The 20,079-nt window shown below is 43.0% G+C and overlaps 2 protein-coding genes across 2 annotated transcripts in view; both read right to left on the reverse strand.

Annotated features, from left to right (window-relative positions):
• Nucleotides 1-20,079, reverse strand: part of rngtt (RNA guanylyltransferase and 5'-phosphatase) — a 519,190-nt gene that overhangs the window by 14,106 nt on the left and 485,005 nt on the right. The window contains exon 15 of the mRNA XM_038799337.1: nt 9,667-9,790. Coding sequence (XP_038655265.1) covers nt 9,667-9,790 — 124 coding nt within the window. The remainder of the gene's footprint in view (nt 1-9,666; nt 9,791-20,079) is intronic.
• On the reverse strand, nt 17,672-18,261 carry LOC119967175 (nucleolar protein 12-like). Its single transcript, XM_038799338.1, has one exon. It carries the CDS (start codon nt 18,106-18,108, stop codon nt 17,677-17,679), a length of 432 nt encoding a protein of 143 aa, XP_038655266.1. The 5' UTR covers nt 18,109-18,261; the 3' UTR covers nt 17,672-17,676.

The following is a 20,079-nucleotide window of genomic DNA, read 5'->3' on the forward strand; positions in this document are numbered from 1 at the left end:
TCTATGTTCATAGATCTTTGAAAGTTGCCACTCAAGTGGATAGAGCTGTGAAGAAGGCCTATGGTGTGCTAGCGTTCATTAGCAGAGGGATTGAATTTAAGAGCCGTGAGGTGATGATGCAGCTGTACAAAACCTTGGTAAGGCCACATTTGGAGCAGTGTGCGCAGTTCTGGTCGCCTCATTTTAGGAAGGATGTGGAAGCTTTGGAAAAGGTGCAAAGGAGATTTACCAGGATGTTGCCTGGAATGGAGAGTAGGTCTTATGAGGAAAGGCTGAGGGTGCTCGGCCTTTTCTTATTGGAACGGAGAAGGATGAGGGGCAACTTGATAGAGATTTATAAGATGATCAGGGGAATAGATAGAGTAGACAGTGAGTGACGTTTTCCCCGGGTGGAACAAACCATTACAAGGGGACATAAATTAAAGGTGAATGGTGGAAGATATAGGGGGGATGGCAGAGGTAGGTTCTTTACCCAGAGAGTAGTGGAGGCATGGAATGCACTGCCTGTGGAAGTAGTTGAGTCGGAAACATTAGGGACTTTCAAGCGGCTATTGGATAGGTACATAGATTACGGTAGAATGATGGGGTGTAGATTAATTTGTTCTCACTCTCGGACAAAAGTTCGGCACAACATCGTGGGCTGAAGGGCCTGTTTGGTGCTGTATTTTTCTATGTTCTCTGCAACCCCAGGAATACAGCTTTTCGGGAGAAAACATGGAGGAGCGAGAGCAGGCTCTGGTCCTTATGCTGCCAGGAGTCAAACTGAAACTCCTTGAGACTCTGAAAATCTTTCGACTGGGATAGGATCCATTCACCACCTGTTACCGAGCACAGTATGGCCTTTTGGCCCATTCATTGGCCACAGTCAATCAAACAGAGCCCCACTCCATCTCCCTCTCTCTGGTGCCGACAAGTCTGAAGCTCCTCCTGTTTAAATCAGCAGATGCTGGCAGAGTGCTCTCTCCTGTAACTTCTAAATTCTGTTTCTTGACTTAACGATACATGTCCATTAATCATCCATAGATCAAAAAGAATGCGGCAATATAAAAGGTAAAATAAGGGAATAAAGAGGAAGGATCCTTAAACTTAAAGAGTAATAGGAAGGTAAGTGTAATTCAGTTTTATTTGGGGGCTATAAATACATGGCAGTGATGTTGAATTGGTAATAACATTGATTAACGACAGAATATAGCCTGAAGTTCTGCAAACTGATTATGTTAAAAGAGTAGAATTTATATAGCTCCTTATAGGACCTCAGGACCACCGAAAGATCTGTTTGACACTGTTGCAATGTAGGAAATGTGACAGTCAATTTTTTCACAACCATCTGCCACAAACAGCAAAGCGGTTCTGACCGGATAATGTTTTTTCTAATGACACTGATTGAGGGATAAATGTCGGCTAGGACACAGGAAAGAACCCTGCTACTCAACTTAGAATAGCGCCAAGGGATCTTTTAGATTCGCTGAGGTAACTGCCAGGGCTTTGGTTCCTTCTGAAAAACGGCACCTCCAACAGTACAGTGGGCCCCTCTGTACTGCACCGGCAGTGCCAGCTTAGATCTTATACTCTGGACCGGGCCTTGAACTCACGGCTTTCTGAGCCAGAAGTGAGAATGGTTCCCACTGAATCATATGAAAGTTATACGAATAAATGAAGAAAGGTTTTAGTAAAAGTTTTTCATTCACTGAAACAGATTAGTTCTTCGGGATCTAATACAGGTTTTCAAAATTCTGAACTTTTTGAGAGGATAAGTATAAAATGATGGGTTCAACTGCCTGGCACATTGGTAGGAAGGGAACTCAATATTATTACTGGAAGAATTCAGGGATGTCGGAATACTTTTTCACACAGGGCGAAATTAGAAAACTAAAATGCTTACCAGAAGTGGCTTCTGAAATGAAGACTTTAACTTCAATTAAACGGAAGTGAGTGAAGTTTGTGTAAGGGAAGACTATAAAAAGATAAGAAGAAAGGGCAAGGAGAAGTTGACAACTCCAGTTGACGAGGTAAAATCAACACCGGATAGCCTCCTTCTACGCAGTAAATTTTAAAATTACAGCCCCTGCTGGTCTATCAGCAATTTTTATAAGTGCACAGCTTTATTTTAAGCGTCTCACACTGGCATTGCCATCGACTTAACTTTGCTTTCCGGTTCTTATAAACTACATTTTGTTAACTGCTGTATGGCCAAGGAACTGCGGCAAGGTGGAGCTGGCAGGTAGCCAGATTGAACGACAGAGCTCAATTTAGATCCTCAGGAGAGCCATTACGGGTGATAATTTAACATAGCAGAGAGCAAGCAATTAGCTTCAAATGAATGTTAAATTCAGATCCTGCTGCTTATAATCAGATTTATAGCTGCGATTACAATCAAACCCAAGATGGCTCCTCCATAGTTGATTGTTCTGATGTTTACGCTTTGCTGTTAACCAGTGATGGATGAATTCACCTGCTCAATTGATGGATGAGTGAGTGAGTGCACTGATGGGAGAAGAGTCCTATCTTGGGCGGATATATGTGGCATATATCACACATTGAAAGATAGTTGAGGTAGATAGATGATTATGCTAGGTCCTCGGCAGTGGAGCTTACAATGTCAAATTATTTCGAACCCTATTGTCAGACCTTCACCCACACTCTTAGGGACATCCAACTGCAAATAAGTTGTCATCCAGTCATGTCCCCTTTTGTTATGATCAGTAATCATAACACGGCACAATAGCACAGTGGTTAGTACTGTTGCTTCACAGCGCCAAGGTCCCAGGTTCGATTCCTGCTTGGGTCATTTGCTGTGCGGAATCTGCACGTTCTCCCCGTGTCTGCGTGGGTTTCCTCCGGGTGCTCCGCTTTCCTCCCACAAGTTCCAAAAGATGTGCTTTCAGGTGAATTGGACGTCCCTCTGTGCACCTGAACAGGCACAGAAGTGTGGCCACTAGGGACCTTTGACAGTAACTTCATTGCAGTGTTAATGTAAGCCTACTTGTGACAATAAAGATTATAATATTATAATCACCACGTGAGATCTTAGGCAAATTCTGATACATTAACAGGAGAATCTCATTGGCTACAAATTAAGAGTGGGTTATCACTCACCAAATTGGCTAGGCTAGGCTAGTTCTGCCTTTCGCAAAATTGAGTGGAAATCTGGTAGAAAAGAGTTAGTCTGTCAACAAAAGTCACTATACATCAAGTCTTTGTCCTCATTGTTCCACAATATGGATCGAAGTTGTGGATCTGTTCCTGCTATCACAAAAAGCTCGACCGTTCACACCTGCTCCTCTCTGGCATCAAGTGACAGTACAGGGTATTGATGCCTCCGAGCAATAGAAGTGGTTTTGAGGCCACAATTGTTCAATTGGTAGACAGACGCAGGTGGAGCAGTCTTTGGTGGGATGCTCAATGGTTTCAAACCCCAGGGACATCTGCCAAGGACATCTGAGCAGGGATGTGAGCAGCAGAGCTTGCATCAGCAGAAGAGTGTTCTCACATGAGCCTGTTTGACAATACTGGATCGGTTATTTTCATTTTTGAGTCGCATGAATATTATTTATTTCACTCGTCTTTCCCAGTTTTCGTTGCTTCCTGGCAAATTACCTTTTTCTCTTGTGATGAATGGTAGGTCAAGGATTAATGGTGAGCAATTAGCAGGCTAACTATGAACGAGGTGCTTTGCTGTTTGAAGAACTACTTTGTGTTGGGGGAATGAAGTGTGGCAGTGGGATTCTGTTTGCATGTGGCTGTCAGAATGGTAGACTGGTGGAAGCTTCAGTGAGCCTCACAATGACTAGCGTATTCTGGGTAGCAATCTAAGCTGCTGCTGTGCCTCCTCTTCTCTCATCATCAACCATGAACCATTATTCTGCAGGTTCAAAAAAATCCTATTTCTTATGTTCTTATGAGCAATATTTCTTCTAACATGTGTGGCCAAGTAACAATCAAGAATGTACGTGCACAGGGATGGACAGGCTGTTCACAACTTTATTATTATGTCAAGAGAAATTTCCAGCATAATTTTTAAGTCATTACTTTGAAAATATAAACTGCTCATGGCCAAAGTAATTAGAATTCTGGGGGGGTTTGTAGCCCATCCAGTACAAAGAAAATTTAGAAGGAACATTGGTTATGGGATCTTGTGGTGCATAGATTTGCTGCTGCATTTCCAAAATTACAGCAATGATGACACTTAAAAAATACTGGGATGTCTTAAGTCATGAAAGCGGCTTATATAACTGCAAGTCATCTGTTCATTATGAATGAGGGTTCGTCATCTTTCATGCCTTGATGTGGCATTGGAAAAAAGGAATTATTGAATTCCATAATGAAGAATCCCACAAATATTACACATATTTCCCACGTTTTGAACCTTATTTCTAATCTATTGACAAATTTATAATATCATTGCATGTCACTTGAACATTCCAAAGAAATATACTAGTTATTAGTCCTCCATCTTTCTCTCACCAGCGGCATGATGGCACAGTGGTTGGCACTGCTGCCTCGCAGTTCCAAGACCCAGGTTCATTTCTGGCCTTATCTGATTGTCTGTGTGAGTTTGCACATTCTCCCCGTGTCTGCATGGGTTTCCTCCGGGTGCTCTGTTTCAATCCACAGTCAAACGATGCGCCAGTTAGGTGGATTGGCCATGCTAAATTATTCCTCAGTGTCCAAAGATGTGCAGGTTTGGTGGGTGCAGGATTGTGAGAATAGGGTGAGGTGTGGGCCTATATTGGGTGTTATTTCAAAGGGTCGATGCAGGCTCGATGGGCCGAATGGCCTCTTCTGAATTGTAGGGATTCTATGATCTAACAATTGGATTGCTGCTGCTAGAGGGTGGAACCTCCATTTACCCTAAATGTGGCCCATGATGTGCGAAGAGCTGGGCCTGGGCTGGATCTCCAATGAACTGCATGATTCGTTTTGATAATAATAATAATCGCTTATTGTCACAAGTAGGCTTCAATTAAGTTACTGTGAAAAGCCCCTAGTTAATGCCCTCATTAATCCCCTCATTAAGGGGGCAGTATTAAGATGTTACCACGGGAAATGTTACTGACAGCTGTGGTAGCCTCCCTCCCCCACCCCCAATACCATTCTGGTACTGGACACTGGAACAAAGCCAAGGATTTTAGACCCTATAGTTTTACAAGTGCCTCGATCCCTGTGATTTGTCTACTGACTTGGGCTACGAGACTGTGGTTGGTAACAAATTAAAGCTCGGAACCAGAAGCTGCTCATTTCTTTTTTGGAAAGCAATTTGACAGTCTGTTCGGTGAAAGCAAATACATTAGCCAACTCAAGAGATACAGTGACAACTAAAATGACAGTGACAAATTATAACTCAGTAAAACAAGTAATCTTTTCTGGACACAAGATATCAGTGTGCAGTGAACTGCATAATATGATTGTATCTTTCCTTTCTTCAACAGAAGCAACATATTTAATTTAAGCAGAATCCTGAGGAACCCCCAGTGATGATTAGGCTCTTAGAAATAGTTGGAAAAAGGAATGCAGGGTAATAAATGGCACCATCATTTTGCAAATCAAGCAGTAACAAAGAATTATCATTAAAGACCTTTTGTTCTTCTTTACTCTATTTTTGTCTGTTTTAGATGATATTTGTGTTTGAACAGTGAACAGTGAGCAAAAGGCAGTAACCTAGTGATTATCTGAGCTACAGCTCTCATATTGTTACATTTGGCAACACTTACAATATTATCTGCACTTATTGCTCAAAGAACCCACAAAAAACAGAAATAAAAATGTTAAGAATTGGTTAGACATTTGATTTAGAAAATAGATTATTTTACATCCAAAACATGTGAAAAGAGGTACTAATTCAACATTGTCCATTTTGCACTACTGCCCAGGACCAATTTCTTCCCTAACATAGCTATACAATTATTTCTGCTTCCATATTTTGAGTAGCTAGGCATTATTTTTCTTCCCGCCTGCTGGACTAAGGCTCTACGGACATTGACATTCTTCTAATACTTTCTCCACAAAAGCCGAGATGCAAGTGCCAGCAAGCTTTTTGACTGTGGAAGACACCAAAGCCCATCTTATTATTTTTGTTGTCCTTCGAACAAAACTGTACAATCTTTGCTCTTGATCTCTCTGAGATAAGCTAATTTGGCACAAATCAGGGATTACTTTTGGCCATTTGTTTTAACACCCAACCATGTGGTGGAGGAAGCAACATTAATAAAACAAGAGATGTGTTTTTCAGCCAGTGATTGACTCTCACTCTCATCTGTGCAGAAACTGCAATTTTACTTCCTTTAGGATTTTATATGCAAATCTGTGATGCTCAGGAGGCAAATCACGCCACACAGAGCAAGAGTTAACATTTGTGGAGATTGCCACAGAATGAGAAGCTGCACAGAATTACTTGCCTTAAGTATGAATGCCTACATGATGTAATTGGCATTCCACCTACAAGCCAATATTTGAAAACAATAAAGTCAGGGATCTGAATAAGATACATTTATTCAGTTTCTACACCGTAAAATAATAGGGTTAAGTGGTTAACCGGGTGTATTTAATGATGCACAACATTTCTTAGTAGTTTGGTTCCCATGAATCTGGAGGCAGTGTGAACCACTTATTAACTTTTTGTGTGGGTTTGAAATATTAATATTTTGAACATTTTCTTAGTTTTTTAAAAAAAGTCCTTTACCAATGTTTATTAGATGGAAATGAGTGATATTCATGTGAATTTTGTTTACACATTTAAAAACACAATCCAATACAAAATGAAATCAGAGAATAATTACATGTGAGTGAAGGGATTAGTGGGAAGCAATCCTGTTGCCTGCAGCCACAGAGCTGCGATTATGATTATAGCTATCCAGGGGAATTTTAAAGTTTGGAACAAGGATTTGCACTTTAAAAAAAAATGACCCAAAGTTTTCAAGTGAGGAGCAAATCATAAAGCACTGAGCATTGGTGGGAGGAAGATCAGGGTATGACTGAAGATGTGATTGAAGAGAAAGGTTTTGAGGAGACCTTTGAAGGTGAAGGAGATAGCAAGTTAAAGGAGATATTTGCAGAATATGAGGCGAAGATAGTTGAACATTTTACTGCTGAAGGTGATATTGGGGGAAGGCAAGATACTGAACTGTACAGCCAGGAACACAAAGCTGTTGGAATTTGCAGAGAAAGGGAGAGGTAAGGCCACGCAGAGACTTGTAAATAAGGAAAAGGATGTGGAAAAGAACATATTCAGCACATGGAGTCAATGTTTTATTGCAGTGCAGCGGTACATCAGATTGAGATTACAGTTTTGGGAAGCATTCCTGAGAATTAGTGCAGTCAGTGTCTCCGACCTCAATCACATCTACAATTGGCATAGATATTAAACCAATTGGAAGAGGCACAGATAGTCAGCATCAGGCATAGTTAATACATTATTCATTCAAACTAGCATTTATGTATATATTTATTAGAGGAGAAGGAAAAGAGAGGTTTTTAGCAAGTACAATCAACGGAGAGCAATTAGGAGAGCAGAGAGGGGGTGAGAAAGCTCTGGCTGGTAAAAGTAGGAAACATCCCAAGATGTTGTAGAACATCTTAGTAGTTCCCGTAACAGCCTCCCCGAACAGGCGCTGGAATGTGGCGACTAGGTGCTTTTCACAGTAACTTCATTTGAAGTCTACTTGTGACAATAAGCGGTTTTCATTTCATTTCATGGAAAGAGGATAACCAGGGAAAGGGTAGGGCCCAATAGGGACCAAGGGGGAAATCAGTGGGTGGAGCCAGAGGACATTGGTGGAGTGTTGAATGAATAGTTCACATCTGTCTTCGCCCAAGAGAATGAGGAGGTAGTTATGGAACTCGTGGGGAGAGACTGAGAGATTCTTGAGCAAATTATCATAAGGAGTGACAAGGTAATGGAGGAGTTGGCAGGTTTAAAAGTGGACAAACATCCAGGTCCAGATGAATCGTGTCCCAGGCTGATGCGGGAGGCGAGGGAGATAATTGCAGGGGCCCAGACTCAAATTTTTAATTGTCTCAGACCTCGGGAGAGGTGCCAGTGGACTGGTAAACAGCTTAGGTGGTCCCACTATTTAAGAAAGGTTGTAGAAATAAGCCAGGGAATTACAGACCAGCGAGTCTTACGTCAGTGTTAGGGAAACTATTGGAGAAAATTCTGAAGGAGAGAATCTATCTCCTCTTGATGAGGCAAGGTTTGATTAGGAATAGTCAGCATGGCTTTGTCCGAGGGAGGTCACACCTAACAAAGTTGACTGACTGTTTTGAGCATGTGACCAGTGTGTAGATGAAGGTAGTGCAGTTGATGCAGTTGACATAAATTTCAGCAAAGCCTTTGACAAGGTCCCATATGGGAGACTTATGAAGAAGGCAAAACCATATGGGATACAGGATAACGTAATAAGATGGATTCAAAATTGGCTTAGCGGTAGGAGACAGAGGGTAATGACAGACGGCTGCTTTAGTGACTGGAAGCCAATGTCCAGTGGCGTACCACAGGGATCTGTGCTGGGTCCCTGTCATTTATACAAACAACATAGAATGCTATGTGGGGGATATGATCAGTAAGTTCGCGGATGCCACAAAGATTGGTTAACAGTGAGTTTAAGTGTCTTGGGTTGCAGGAAGATATAGACGGGATGGTCAAATGGGCACAAGAGTGGCAGATGGAATTTAACCCTGGAAAGTGTGAGGTGATACACTTTGGAAGGAACAATGTGACAAGAAAATATTCAATGAATGGCCTGAAACTGGGAAGTTCTGAGGAACAAGGACCATGGAGTGTTTATCCATAGATCTCTGAAGGTGGAGGGGCAGGCCAATAGGGTGGTGAAAAAGGCATATGGGACAATTGTCTTCATCAATTGAGGCATAGATTACAAAAACAGGGAGGTCATGCTGGAGTTGTATCGAACTTTGGTGAGGCCACAGCTGGAGTACTATGTGCAATTCTGGTCTCCATATTATAGGAAGGATATGATTGCACTGGAGGAGGTGCAGAGGTGATTCACCAGGATGTTGCCTGATCTATCCAAGATGAAGCTGGAGCGTGGCGACCCTCTGTGAACTTTCTCACACAGATCCTCTTCTTACATCTCCTATCCCTATTATGTATTTTCTTTTCATGTACGGAATGATCTGTTTGAGCTGCACGCAGAACAATACTTTTCACTGTACCTCGGTACACGTGACAATAAACCAATCCAATCCAATTATTCCAGTTTGTTGTCACCGGCATTTGTGTGTGTGGTTGCATAGGAAGCTAAGTAGACTTGCAGTTGGTCCTGAGAGACACAGCTGCTGGCCCAGACAAGGTCTTAATATGTTACAGTGCACACATGTAACCAGAACTTGTAGCAAGGAGTTGGAATCTGCAAATGATGGAAGAGGTATTGAATGCCTGGCATACAACGAGGTAGACATCTCAAATTGCATTGTCCACTGTGGTCAAGTGTATTTTCAATAACTTCCCCCCATCCAACCACCATACTAGGCTTGTTCCAAGGACACATTCCAAATGTCACCATGACTCGATGCACTTAATAGATTCATAATAGTTTGAAAGAGAAATAGCTTCATTAGATAAGGGGACAATTGAATGATAATTAAATGTGGCATAAATTGTTTTATGCCATATTCTTTAGACAATTAGAATTTTTCAGAACTGCTTACCCATAGCTGTGTCATAGGCATTTGGGAAGCTCTTGTCTACTCTTTCTCGCATAATAACCCAGCTGTTGTTCTCAAACTTGCATTCAATGATCTTGTTATCATATATTCTCAGTTCTTTGTTCACCTGAAATATAAATACAGATGAGAAACAAGAAAATGATTACAAGGAACAAGGTTAATGATAAAGTTCTCACACCATCGGTGAGCTTCATTCCATTTCCTAGATAAGCACAAGATACTTATTATGTGAAACAGAATAGGTCAATTTTTACACAAATATCCAATCACACTGCAACTAGGCATGATTAATACCGACATCGCAATATAAAATATGTACATAAGAACATCGGAAATAGGAGCAAATGTAGACCATTCGGCCTCTCAAGCCTACTCTGACGTTCATCTAGATCAGGGGTGGGCAAACTACGGCCCGCGGGCCACATGCGGCCCGACAAAGGTTTTTATGCGGCCCGCCAATGAGGTGCCCGGAATCATAACCGGCATTTTTGAAAAGCCGCCGGGGAAAAGCCGCTGAAGTAAATGCGCTTATTCAATAAGCGCATTTACTTCAGCGGCTTTTCAAAAATGCCGGTTATGATTCCGGGCACCTCATTGGCGGGCCGCATAAAAACGCGCGTAGTGGGGTGGATGAGTGGGGCTGTCTCATTGGTCGGTTTATTTGGGTGTGCGACCAATAGGAGTCCAGGTTACAAACAATAAGCCTTATTATTGTTTGTAACCTGGACTCCTATTGGTCGCACACCCAACTAAACCGACCAATAAGGCAGCCCCACTCATCCACCCCACTACGCGCGTTTTTATCGTTGACTCGGCTAGGCTGTGCTTCTGTCAGTGTTAAGGATCAGCACAAGCAACTTGACACCTGATTTCAACAAACTGGTAAATGACTGCAATCAGATGCATCATTCTCATTGACATTGTTCTGTTACTTACTGAGTTACTTTGTTTTTCAAATAAATGTGCTTTTTTTTCTTTAAAGACCTTTTATTTTGTCTATTTAAAATATTAATTATTTTACTTAATATACTATGCGGCCCTTTAAAATTGTGAATTTCTGAATGTGGCCCTTGCACGGAAAAGTTTGCCCACCCCTGATCTAGATCATGACTGATCTTCTGCGCGAATACTATTTTCCAATATTTGTCCCATTTAAGGACTTAAGCATTGTACATTATGATACAATAGGGGATTGCAAATACATTTCCCCCCATATATTAAAAAGACCATTTTATAAAATGTTATAAATAATACATCTTTGAATAAATTAGATAAATAGCTCAGAATAATTTGCTTTTCACCTCCTTACTATGCTGGAGAAGCACATAACCTTTACTCAGCACATCTGATGGCCTGCCTGACATTACCTAGTGCCACATAACCACATCTAATCAATGCTGTAGTGCAGCACATTGGAACACTAACTCAGTGCATCACTCTAATCACATCTCTTTAAAATCAAAATTATGAACTACTCCATGAATTTAAAAGAATGTGTACGTATCACCTAAACAATCATTGCTCATGATTTCATTGCAGAAATTGGAGGAATTTTAGAGGAAAGCGACAAATTAACAATTTATACAATCATTAATCCACAATGCTTCAATCCTATGATTTCAGCTGTATATATGTAATTGTTGATTTTAAACATGGTCAATATTAGGTCCCAGCAATCACCACTCCTGCAATCACTAATTATCTGTCTGCAAAATCTAAGGATGTTGAAACTACTGCCTGCTGACAATATCAGAACACAAACTCGGCAATCTGGTCCATAATTCCCAGGTGATTAAATTTTATCTGACATTTCATTTCATACTTCACATTCTTCAATATTTCTAGGCTAGATTCTTCTCCCGGAAGGTTCTGCTGCAAATCGAATAGGATACCGCTGGCTATTGAGTTAGAACACATGCTGGATTGGGGTTTTCTCTTTTTGCGTTTTCTCTCTGCCTCTGATATGTACTTGTTTGCAAAGGAGGCCACAGAATTTTTATTTGGTTATACCAGGTGTAGCAATCCTGGGTAAGTTTCTCCCTGGAATCAAAAGTTGAGTGAAGTCTGCATCCTTTAAAACACATCCTTTGACTACCACGAAAGCGCAACCCAGATTCAAACTCTGCATAGAAGATTGAAGTGTCAGGCATTCTGGCTACATGACCATTCCAACTCAGTATTCACTGTCTCAATATGTTGTGGATGCTCAGCATGCCAGCTCGGGTGAGCACCTCAGTGTCTGGTATTCTATTCTGCCACCTGATCTTCAGCAAGTTCTAAGGTGGCTCAAGTGCAACTGATTGAGTTTCTTAGCATCATCCTGGCCCACACTTCAAGTCTCAAATGCGTAGAGCAGAATAGAGAGAAATATTGTGTTACAGACTTTCAGTTTGTTTGGTAGACTCTTAAACCCCCAGAATGATGTTTGAAGTCTGCTGTAGGCTACACCTGCTTTGACAATTCATGCATTTGTCTCATTGTCAATGTTGACAGCTTGAGAGAGTGCTGCCAAGATGAACAAACTTATCCACTGCTGATAAGTTCCGTCATAGACTGAAACATTGGGCTTGGGAAAGGGATTCTCTGGAGCAGGCTGGAACATTGCTTCAGTTTTCTTCCTGCTAATCATAAGGTCAAACTTCTCACATGAATTGGAAAACAAGACCACACTATACTCCATGTCCAGCTCTGAACTTGCAACTAGTCATTAGCAATCAGGAAATTGCAAAGTATGGCCGTGGAATCCTTGGTCTTTGCCTGGAGTCATCTCAGATTGATCTTCCCATCCATTTAATATTTAATATAGACGCCAGAATCGCTATCAAGGGAGGCACAGGAGAGCATGGGAGACAAAAAACATGAAGAGGGATAACGCTAGCACAGAACTCTGTTTAACTCCATTAGTTAGTGGGAATAGATTAGCAAACTCACCATCATCCAGAACAACACAAACACGTCAGCATGGACCTGTCAAAACATTGTGATGAATTTCTCAGGGCAGCCGAATTTCTCAGTTACCTTCCAAAGACACTCATGGCTGAATTTGTCAAAGGCCTTGGTCAGGTTAACAAACATGTGTAGGGATCCATGTTCTGTTCTTGTCATTTCTCTTGGAGCTGCCTAACTGCAAATATCATTTAATTGTTCCTCAACCTTTTCTGAAATCGCACTGACTCTTGCAGCAAGTTCTGATCGACATTTGCATTATGCAGTTCAAAAGGATTCTGGCAAAGACTAAATTGGCGATGGAGAGGAGCATGATTCGTATATGATTGGAGCAAGATTGGAGAGTTCCTTTCATTATCATCGGTAATCATAGAATTTACAGTGCAGAAGGAGGCCATTCGGCCCATCGAGTCTGCACCAGCCCTTGGAAAGAAAATCATACTTAAGCCCACACCTTCACCGTATCCCCATTACCCAGTAACCCCACCTAACCTTTTTTTGACACTAAGGGCAATTTAGCATGGCCAATCCACCTAACCTGCACATCTTTGGACTGTTGGAGGAAACCGGAGCACCTGGAAGAAACCCACACAGACACGGGGAGAATGTGCAGAATCCGCATAGACAGTGACCCAAGCCAGGAATCAAACCTGGCACCCTGGAGCTATGAAGCAACTGTGCTAACCACTGTGCTACCCTATGCACATGTGGACAATGAAAGCATCTGTGTATTCATGTGGGATGGTTCCTTGCTCCTTCATGGACTGAAAGAGTTCAGTGAGCTTTTTTTCCAGGCACTCGCCTCCAGCCAGGATTGATGATGAACCAGTATGTTGCGGCCCACAGAGATCTCAGAACACTGTTGAATCTCTTCCAGTCTTTGTGGTTTGCATTTGGCTGATTTTGGTCTGCATTATAATTCAGCCAAGCGCGCTGCATCTCTTTGAGGAATTGGACAGTCCTGTTGATATTCCGGTAGGCACTGTGCTTGGATGGAGATGATTAGTCGTCGAGGTAAACCCTGTAGAAGCGATGTTTCTCTTTTAGTGGTTGCTGGGTTGCCTCATTGTTTTCATCAAACACATCTTGTTGCTTTGCGAGCTAAGGGCCTTAAAAATAATTGTGTACACTAATAATAATATTAATCTGTATTATTGTCACAAGTAGGCTTACATTAACACTGCAATGAAGTTACTGTGAAAATCTCCTAGTTGCCATATGCCGGCGCCAGTTCGGGTACACAGAGGCAGAATTCAGAATGTCCAATTCACCTAACTGCACATCTTTTGGGACTTGTGGGAGGCAACCTGAGCTCCCGGAGGAAACCCACGCAGACACGGGGGGAACGTGCCGACTCCGCACAGAGAGTGACCCAAGCAGGAATTGAACTGGGATCCTGGTGCTGTGAAGCGACAGTGCTACCCACTGTGCTACCATGCTGCTCCATATGCCTGAAGGTTGCCCAGTCATCCTCAATGCGCAATGCCCATTTTTACTGTACACACAATGCAGGTCATAGGGCTGCTTTTCACTGGAATGGAAAAGAATTGAAACTCAGCAGTCCCCTGAGTGACTGAGCAGTACTTTACACACAAACACAGAAATGATACAAGAGGAAGTCATTCGTACCATTATGTCTGTACAGGCTCTCCAAATGATCAAATTACTTACTGTCATTCTCCCGTCTTCTCCCCATAACCCTGCACATTCTTCCCTTTTAGGTAACTGATCAACTCCCTTTTGAATGCTTCAATTGAACCAGCCTGTACCAAAAATATCAGGCAGTGTTTTCCGGACCTTAACCAAGATTTTCTTCATGTTGTTTTGCTTCTATTAAATACTTTCAATCCTTGTCATCTCATTCTTAATCATTTTATGAGTGGTCCAGACCACTCATGATTTTGAATACCTCTATCAAATATCCTCTCAGTCTTCTTTTTCTCTTAACGTTTCCAGTCTACTTTCATAACTGAATTGCCTCATCCCTAGAATCATTCTCTTAAACTTTTCTACACCCTCTTTGATGCCTTCACATCCTTCCTAAGGTGCAGTGCCCAGGACTGGATGCAATGTTCCAGATGAGGCTGAACCAGTGTCTTATACAAGTTCAACATAACCTCTTTGCTCAAACTCTATCCATATAAATAAAGCCCAGAATACTATATACTTTATTAACCGATCGTTCAACCTGTCCTGCCACCTTCAATGACTTATGCGCAAATTCACCCAGGTTCCTCTGCTCCTGCATCCCCTTCAGAATTATCTTCACATATCTTTCTTACGAAAATCAATCACCTCACGCGTCTTTGCATTGAATCTCATCTGCTACCTGTCTGCCCTTTCCACCAACTTGTCTATGTCGTTTGACATTCTACACTATCCTCCTCACTGTTCATATTGCTTCCATCCGCAAATTTTGAAATAGTGCCCTGCACACCAAGGATCCCAACATCCGGTAAATACCTTACTCTTCCTGTCACTCAGGCAATTTTGTATCCATATTGCTACTGTTCTGTTTATTCCATGAGATATAACTTTGCTCACAAGTCTGTTGTGTGGCACTGTATCGAACATAAGAACTAGGAGAAGTGAGCAATTCAGCCCCTTGAGTCTGCTCCACCATTCAATACGATCATGGCTGAATTCATCTTGGCCTCAACTCTATTTTCCTGCTCGGTCTCCGTAGCCCTTGAACCCAATACTAATTAAAAATATCTGCATCTCTTTCTTAAATTTATTCAAATGTCTTAGCATACACTGCACTCTGTGGTAATGAATTGTACAGATTCACAACCCTTTGAGAGGGGTAATTTCTCCTAATCTCGGTTTTAAATCTACTACCCCTTATCCTTATACATCTTTTAGAAGTCCATGTGCACCACATCAACTCCACTGCCATCATCAAACCTCTCCTTTACCTCTTCTTCCTCCACCCCCCTTATTGCTTTCTTAGTTGTCCTCTGCTTGCTTTTAAAGGTTTTCCACTAATCCTTGCCACATTGCATGCTTTGTCTTTCCTTTCAGGCTGTCCTAGGCTTCTCTTGTCAGCTGTGGTTGCCTTGTCCTCCCCTTAGCATGTTTCATCCTCCTTGGGATGAAGTTCCATTGTGCCTCTCAAATAGCCCCCAAAAACTCCTGCAATTGCTGTTCAACTGTCTTCCCAGCTCGGCTCTCCTTCCAATCAACTCTGGCCGGCTCCTGTCTTTGTAGTTACCTTTATTCAATTGTAATATCGCTGCATCTGATTCCAGCTTCTCCCTCTCAAACTGCAGGGTGAATTTATCATATTGTGGTCACTGTCCTGGAAGGGTTCTTTCATCTTAAGTTCCCTAATCAAGTCGGCCTCATTACAAATCATCAAATACTGAATTGCTTGTTCCCTAGTGGGCTCTAAAAAAGCATCTCTTGGACATTCCAGTTCATCCAAAGCAGTGGCATCTACCCAGCAATGTGGAAAATTGCTGAGTTATGTCTTGTACACAAAAAGTACAAATCCAACCAAGCCACTTACTGCCCTATCTGTCTACCCTCAATCATCAGTAAAGTGATGGAAGGACTCATCAACAGTGCTATAAAACATCATTTACTTAGCAATAACCTGCTCACAGACACTCAGTTTGGGTTCCGCCAAGGTCACTCATCTCCTGACCTCATTACAAGCTTGATTCAAACAGGGGTAAAAGAGCTGAATGCCAGAAATGATGTGAGAGTGACTGCCCTTCACATTCTGGCAGCATTTGATCAAGTATGACATCAAGGAGCATTAGCAAAACTGGTATCAATGGGAATCAGGAGGGAAACTCTACACTGGTTGGAGTCATACCGAGCACAAAAGAAGCTGGTTGTGGTTGTTGGACTCCAGTCATTTCAGTCCCGGGACATCACTGCAGGGGTTTCTAGGTCCAATACCTTCAGCTCCTTTTTTTTTTCAGGGCAATAAACATCTTTACCAAGAGCAGGAACAAAAGTTTGCCAATAGCTTGAAATAACAACAACAGTTCGGGGCAAGGAAAGGAACACAGCTTGCACGATGGACAGTAAGGGGTGCACATACTAAATTCTCGAGTCTGAGACAAGAATGAGAGAATAGATACCATCTCCACATCGACACAATAATGGTTACCTAGATTCAGGTTCAATGGTGGCCTTCTGAGCTAGCTCGATGCATGTTTAGAAAAGGAAATTGAAGGGGTGGCACAGTGGTTAGCACTGCTGCCCCACAGCACCAGGGAGCCGGGTTCAATCCCGGCCCTGGGTCACTGTCCGTGTGGAGTTTGCACATTCTCCCCATGTCTGCGTGGGCTTCTCCCCCACAACCCAAAGATGTACAGGGTAGGTGGATTGGCCACGCTAAATTGCCCCTTAATTGGAAAAAATTAATTGGGTACTCTAAATTTATATAAAAAATACAAAAAAACCAAAAGACAATTGAAAGTATCATATAATGGTATCATTAACGGTACTGCTGAATATTTCAGGAGGATTTGGGGGAAATTCAGGACTTGCAGGCAGTGGTAAGGGTACGTTGGGGCCCACATCAGAACACTTATAATTTGGGACAGGTAAGGAAGGCTATGTGGGCCAAATGGCCGTCCTCACTCGACTTTCTGTTTGTGTGTAACTGTTCAAGGAGGTGCCCAGGCACCTGTATCAGGTGCATGAATTGTCATTACAGATTTCGCTCATCCTAGACATACAGGGTGGACAATGAAGATTGGTGCAATTCTGCAGTTTGGAGAACATTCACGCTCAGCAAAAAAAATCAGATGCAACGATCCTGTCTTAGAAACAAGTCCCGAAACAAACTATCCCTCAAGGGGGGCAGCATTACTTATTAGTCCCAGATCTTCCTAAAAGAAGTTAGCGTCACTTGAGCACCTTCCACTTAAGTAAGGTAATCTCACAATGAAATTCCACCAACACTACACCCCTGATTGTAAAGAGATGATGGGTCATTCAGCTCCAACAGTGGTATTATAAGGGGCCGCATTATTCAGAGGCTGATAATGGCTGGGAGACCAGGCTTTCTGTGATTCAGCACTCCCCTCATGGTTTCCCCGTCCTTTTTCTTCGCTGTGCTTTTGTTGTCTTGCCTTTCAGGGGTTTTTTGGCCTGATCGTGAGAACCTTTCCACTTCTTCCCCTTCGGATTTTTCACATTTGAGTGCAGGGCAGATGTCAGCGAAGAGATTCTTGCAGACATTATGGGTTCAGTTCCTCTCCTTGGTAGAGGGGTTTCTCTTTGCACAGACAGCTCTTCGTCCACATCATCATTCTTCACCGTCGGCGCTTGCTCAGTGTCTTCGGGCTGGTTTGCCCCCAGATTGAACAAATTGGCAGCGGTCAAATCTAAACTGCTGACAGTTGTCACGGTAACAGTGTGGTTTGGATGGTCGTACTGAACGCATTCCACCTTGGATGTTGCCAGCTGATCCAACTCGTCAGCTTCCTCTAAAGCTTCTTGTCTTTCCTTGAACATCTTCACCTATTCTTTATGTCTCTCATCTTTCACTCGCTTTTGCTCCTCCTTTAGCTTCACTTTAATTTCTTCCAGCGCCTTTTTCCTCCTCTCCACCTTTCGCTTGTGAAAGCCAGTCAGAAATTCCCTCCGTTCCTCCTCCCTGAACACCAGGACCCCGCTCCCCCGGCGGGAGCCGCCTCCCCGGCCCCGGCTTCGCTTCATCTCCCGGCCTACCTTCAGCTCCTTCTTAATGACATTCCTTCCAACACAAGGTTCGAAGTGGGGATGTTCGCTGATGACTGTATAATGTTCAGCACCATTCGCGACTCCTCAGACACTGAAGCAGACCACATGCAAATGCAGCAAGACCTGAACAATATCCAGGCTTGGGCTGACAAGTGGCAATTAGCATTTGCACCACACAGGAACATCTCCAATAAAAGAGAATCAAACCATCATCCCTTGACATTCAATGGCATTGCCATCACTGAATCCCCCACTATCAATATTCGGGGGGTTACCATGTACCAGAAACTGAACTGAACTAGCCATATAAATACTGTGATTACAAGCAGAGGTCAGAGGCTAGGAATCCTGTGGCGAATAACCCACTTCCTGACTCCCCAAAGACTATCCACCACCTACAAGGCACAAGTCAGGAGTGTAATGGAATGCTCTCCACTTGCCTGGATGAGTGCAGCTCCAACAACACTCAAGAAGCTCGACACCATCCAGGACAACGCAGCCCGCTTGATTGGCACCCCTTCCACAAATATTCATTCTTTCTAAAACTGACGCACAGTAGCAGTCGTGTGTACCATCCACATGATGCACTGCGGGAACTCACCAAGGTTCATTCGGCAGTATGTTCCAAACCGCGACCACTACTACCATTTAGAAGAACAAGGGCAGTGGATACATAGAAACACCACCATCTGGAAGTTCCCTCCAAGTAATTCACCATCCTGACTTGGAAATATATCACCGTTCCTTCACTACCGCTGGGTCAAAATCCTGGAACTCCCTTCCCCATAGCACAGTGGATGTATCTATATCAAATGGATTGCAGCGGTACAAGGCGGCAGCTCACCATAACCTTCGCAAGGGCAATTAGGGATAGCAACAAATGCTGGCCGAGCCAGCGAAGCCCACACCCAATAAAAAAAATGAATTTAAAAAAACCCTCACACTCACCATCCCACACACATCCACCCACATGCGCACACACATTCAATTCTCCCACACGTGCACACACTTCACATACTCACAAATCACATCCTTCCACACACTCACATTCTCTTTCTCACACTCAGATAGAATCATAGAATTTACAGTGCAGAAGGAGGCCATTTGGCACATCGAGTCTGCACCGGCCCTTACAAAGAGCACCCTACTCAAGCCCACATATCTACCCTATCTCCGTAACCCAGTAATCCCCACTTACCCTTTTTGGACACTATTTAGCATGGCCAATTCACCCAAACCGCACATCTTTCGACTGTGGGAGGAAACCGGAGCACCCGGAGGAAACCCACGCAGACACGGGGAGAACGTGCAGACTCCGCACAGACAGTGACACAGCTGGGAATCGAACCTGGGACCCTAGAGCTGTGAAGTAACTGTGCTAATCACTGTGCTACCATGCTGCCCACATCCTCTCTCTCACACACACTCATCCTCTCTCACACACACACTCATCCTCTCTCACACACACACTCATCCTCTCTCACACACACACTCATCCTCTCTCACACACACACTCATCCTCTCTCACACACATACTCATCCTCTCTCACACACACACTCATCCTCTCTCACACACACTCATCCTCTCTCACACACACTCATCCTCTCTCACACACACCCTCATCCTCTCTCACACACACCCTCATCCTCTCTCACATACACATACTCATCCTCTCTCACATACACATACTCATCCTCTCTCACATACACACTCATCCTCTCACACACACACTAACCCTCTCA

Source organism: Scyliorhinus canicula, chromosome 6 (genome assembly GCF_902713615.1).
Source record: "Scyliorhinus canicula chromosome 6, sScyCan1.1, whole genome shotgun sequence".
NCBI lineage: Eukaryota > Metazoa > Chordata > Chondrichthyes > Carcharhiniformes > Scyliorhinidae > Scyliorhinus > Scyliorhinus canicula.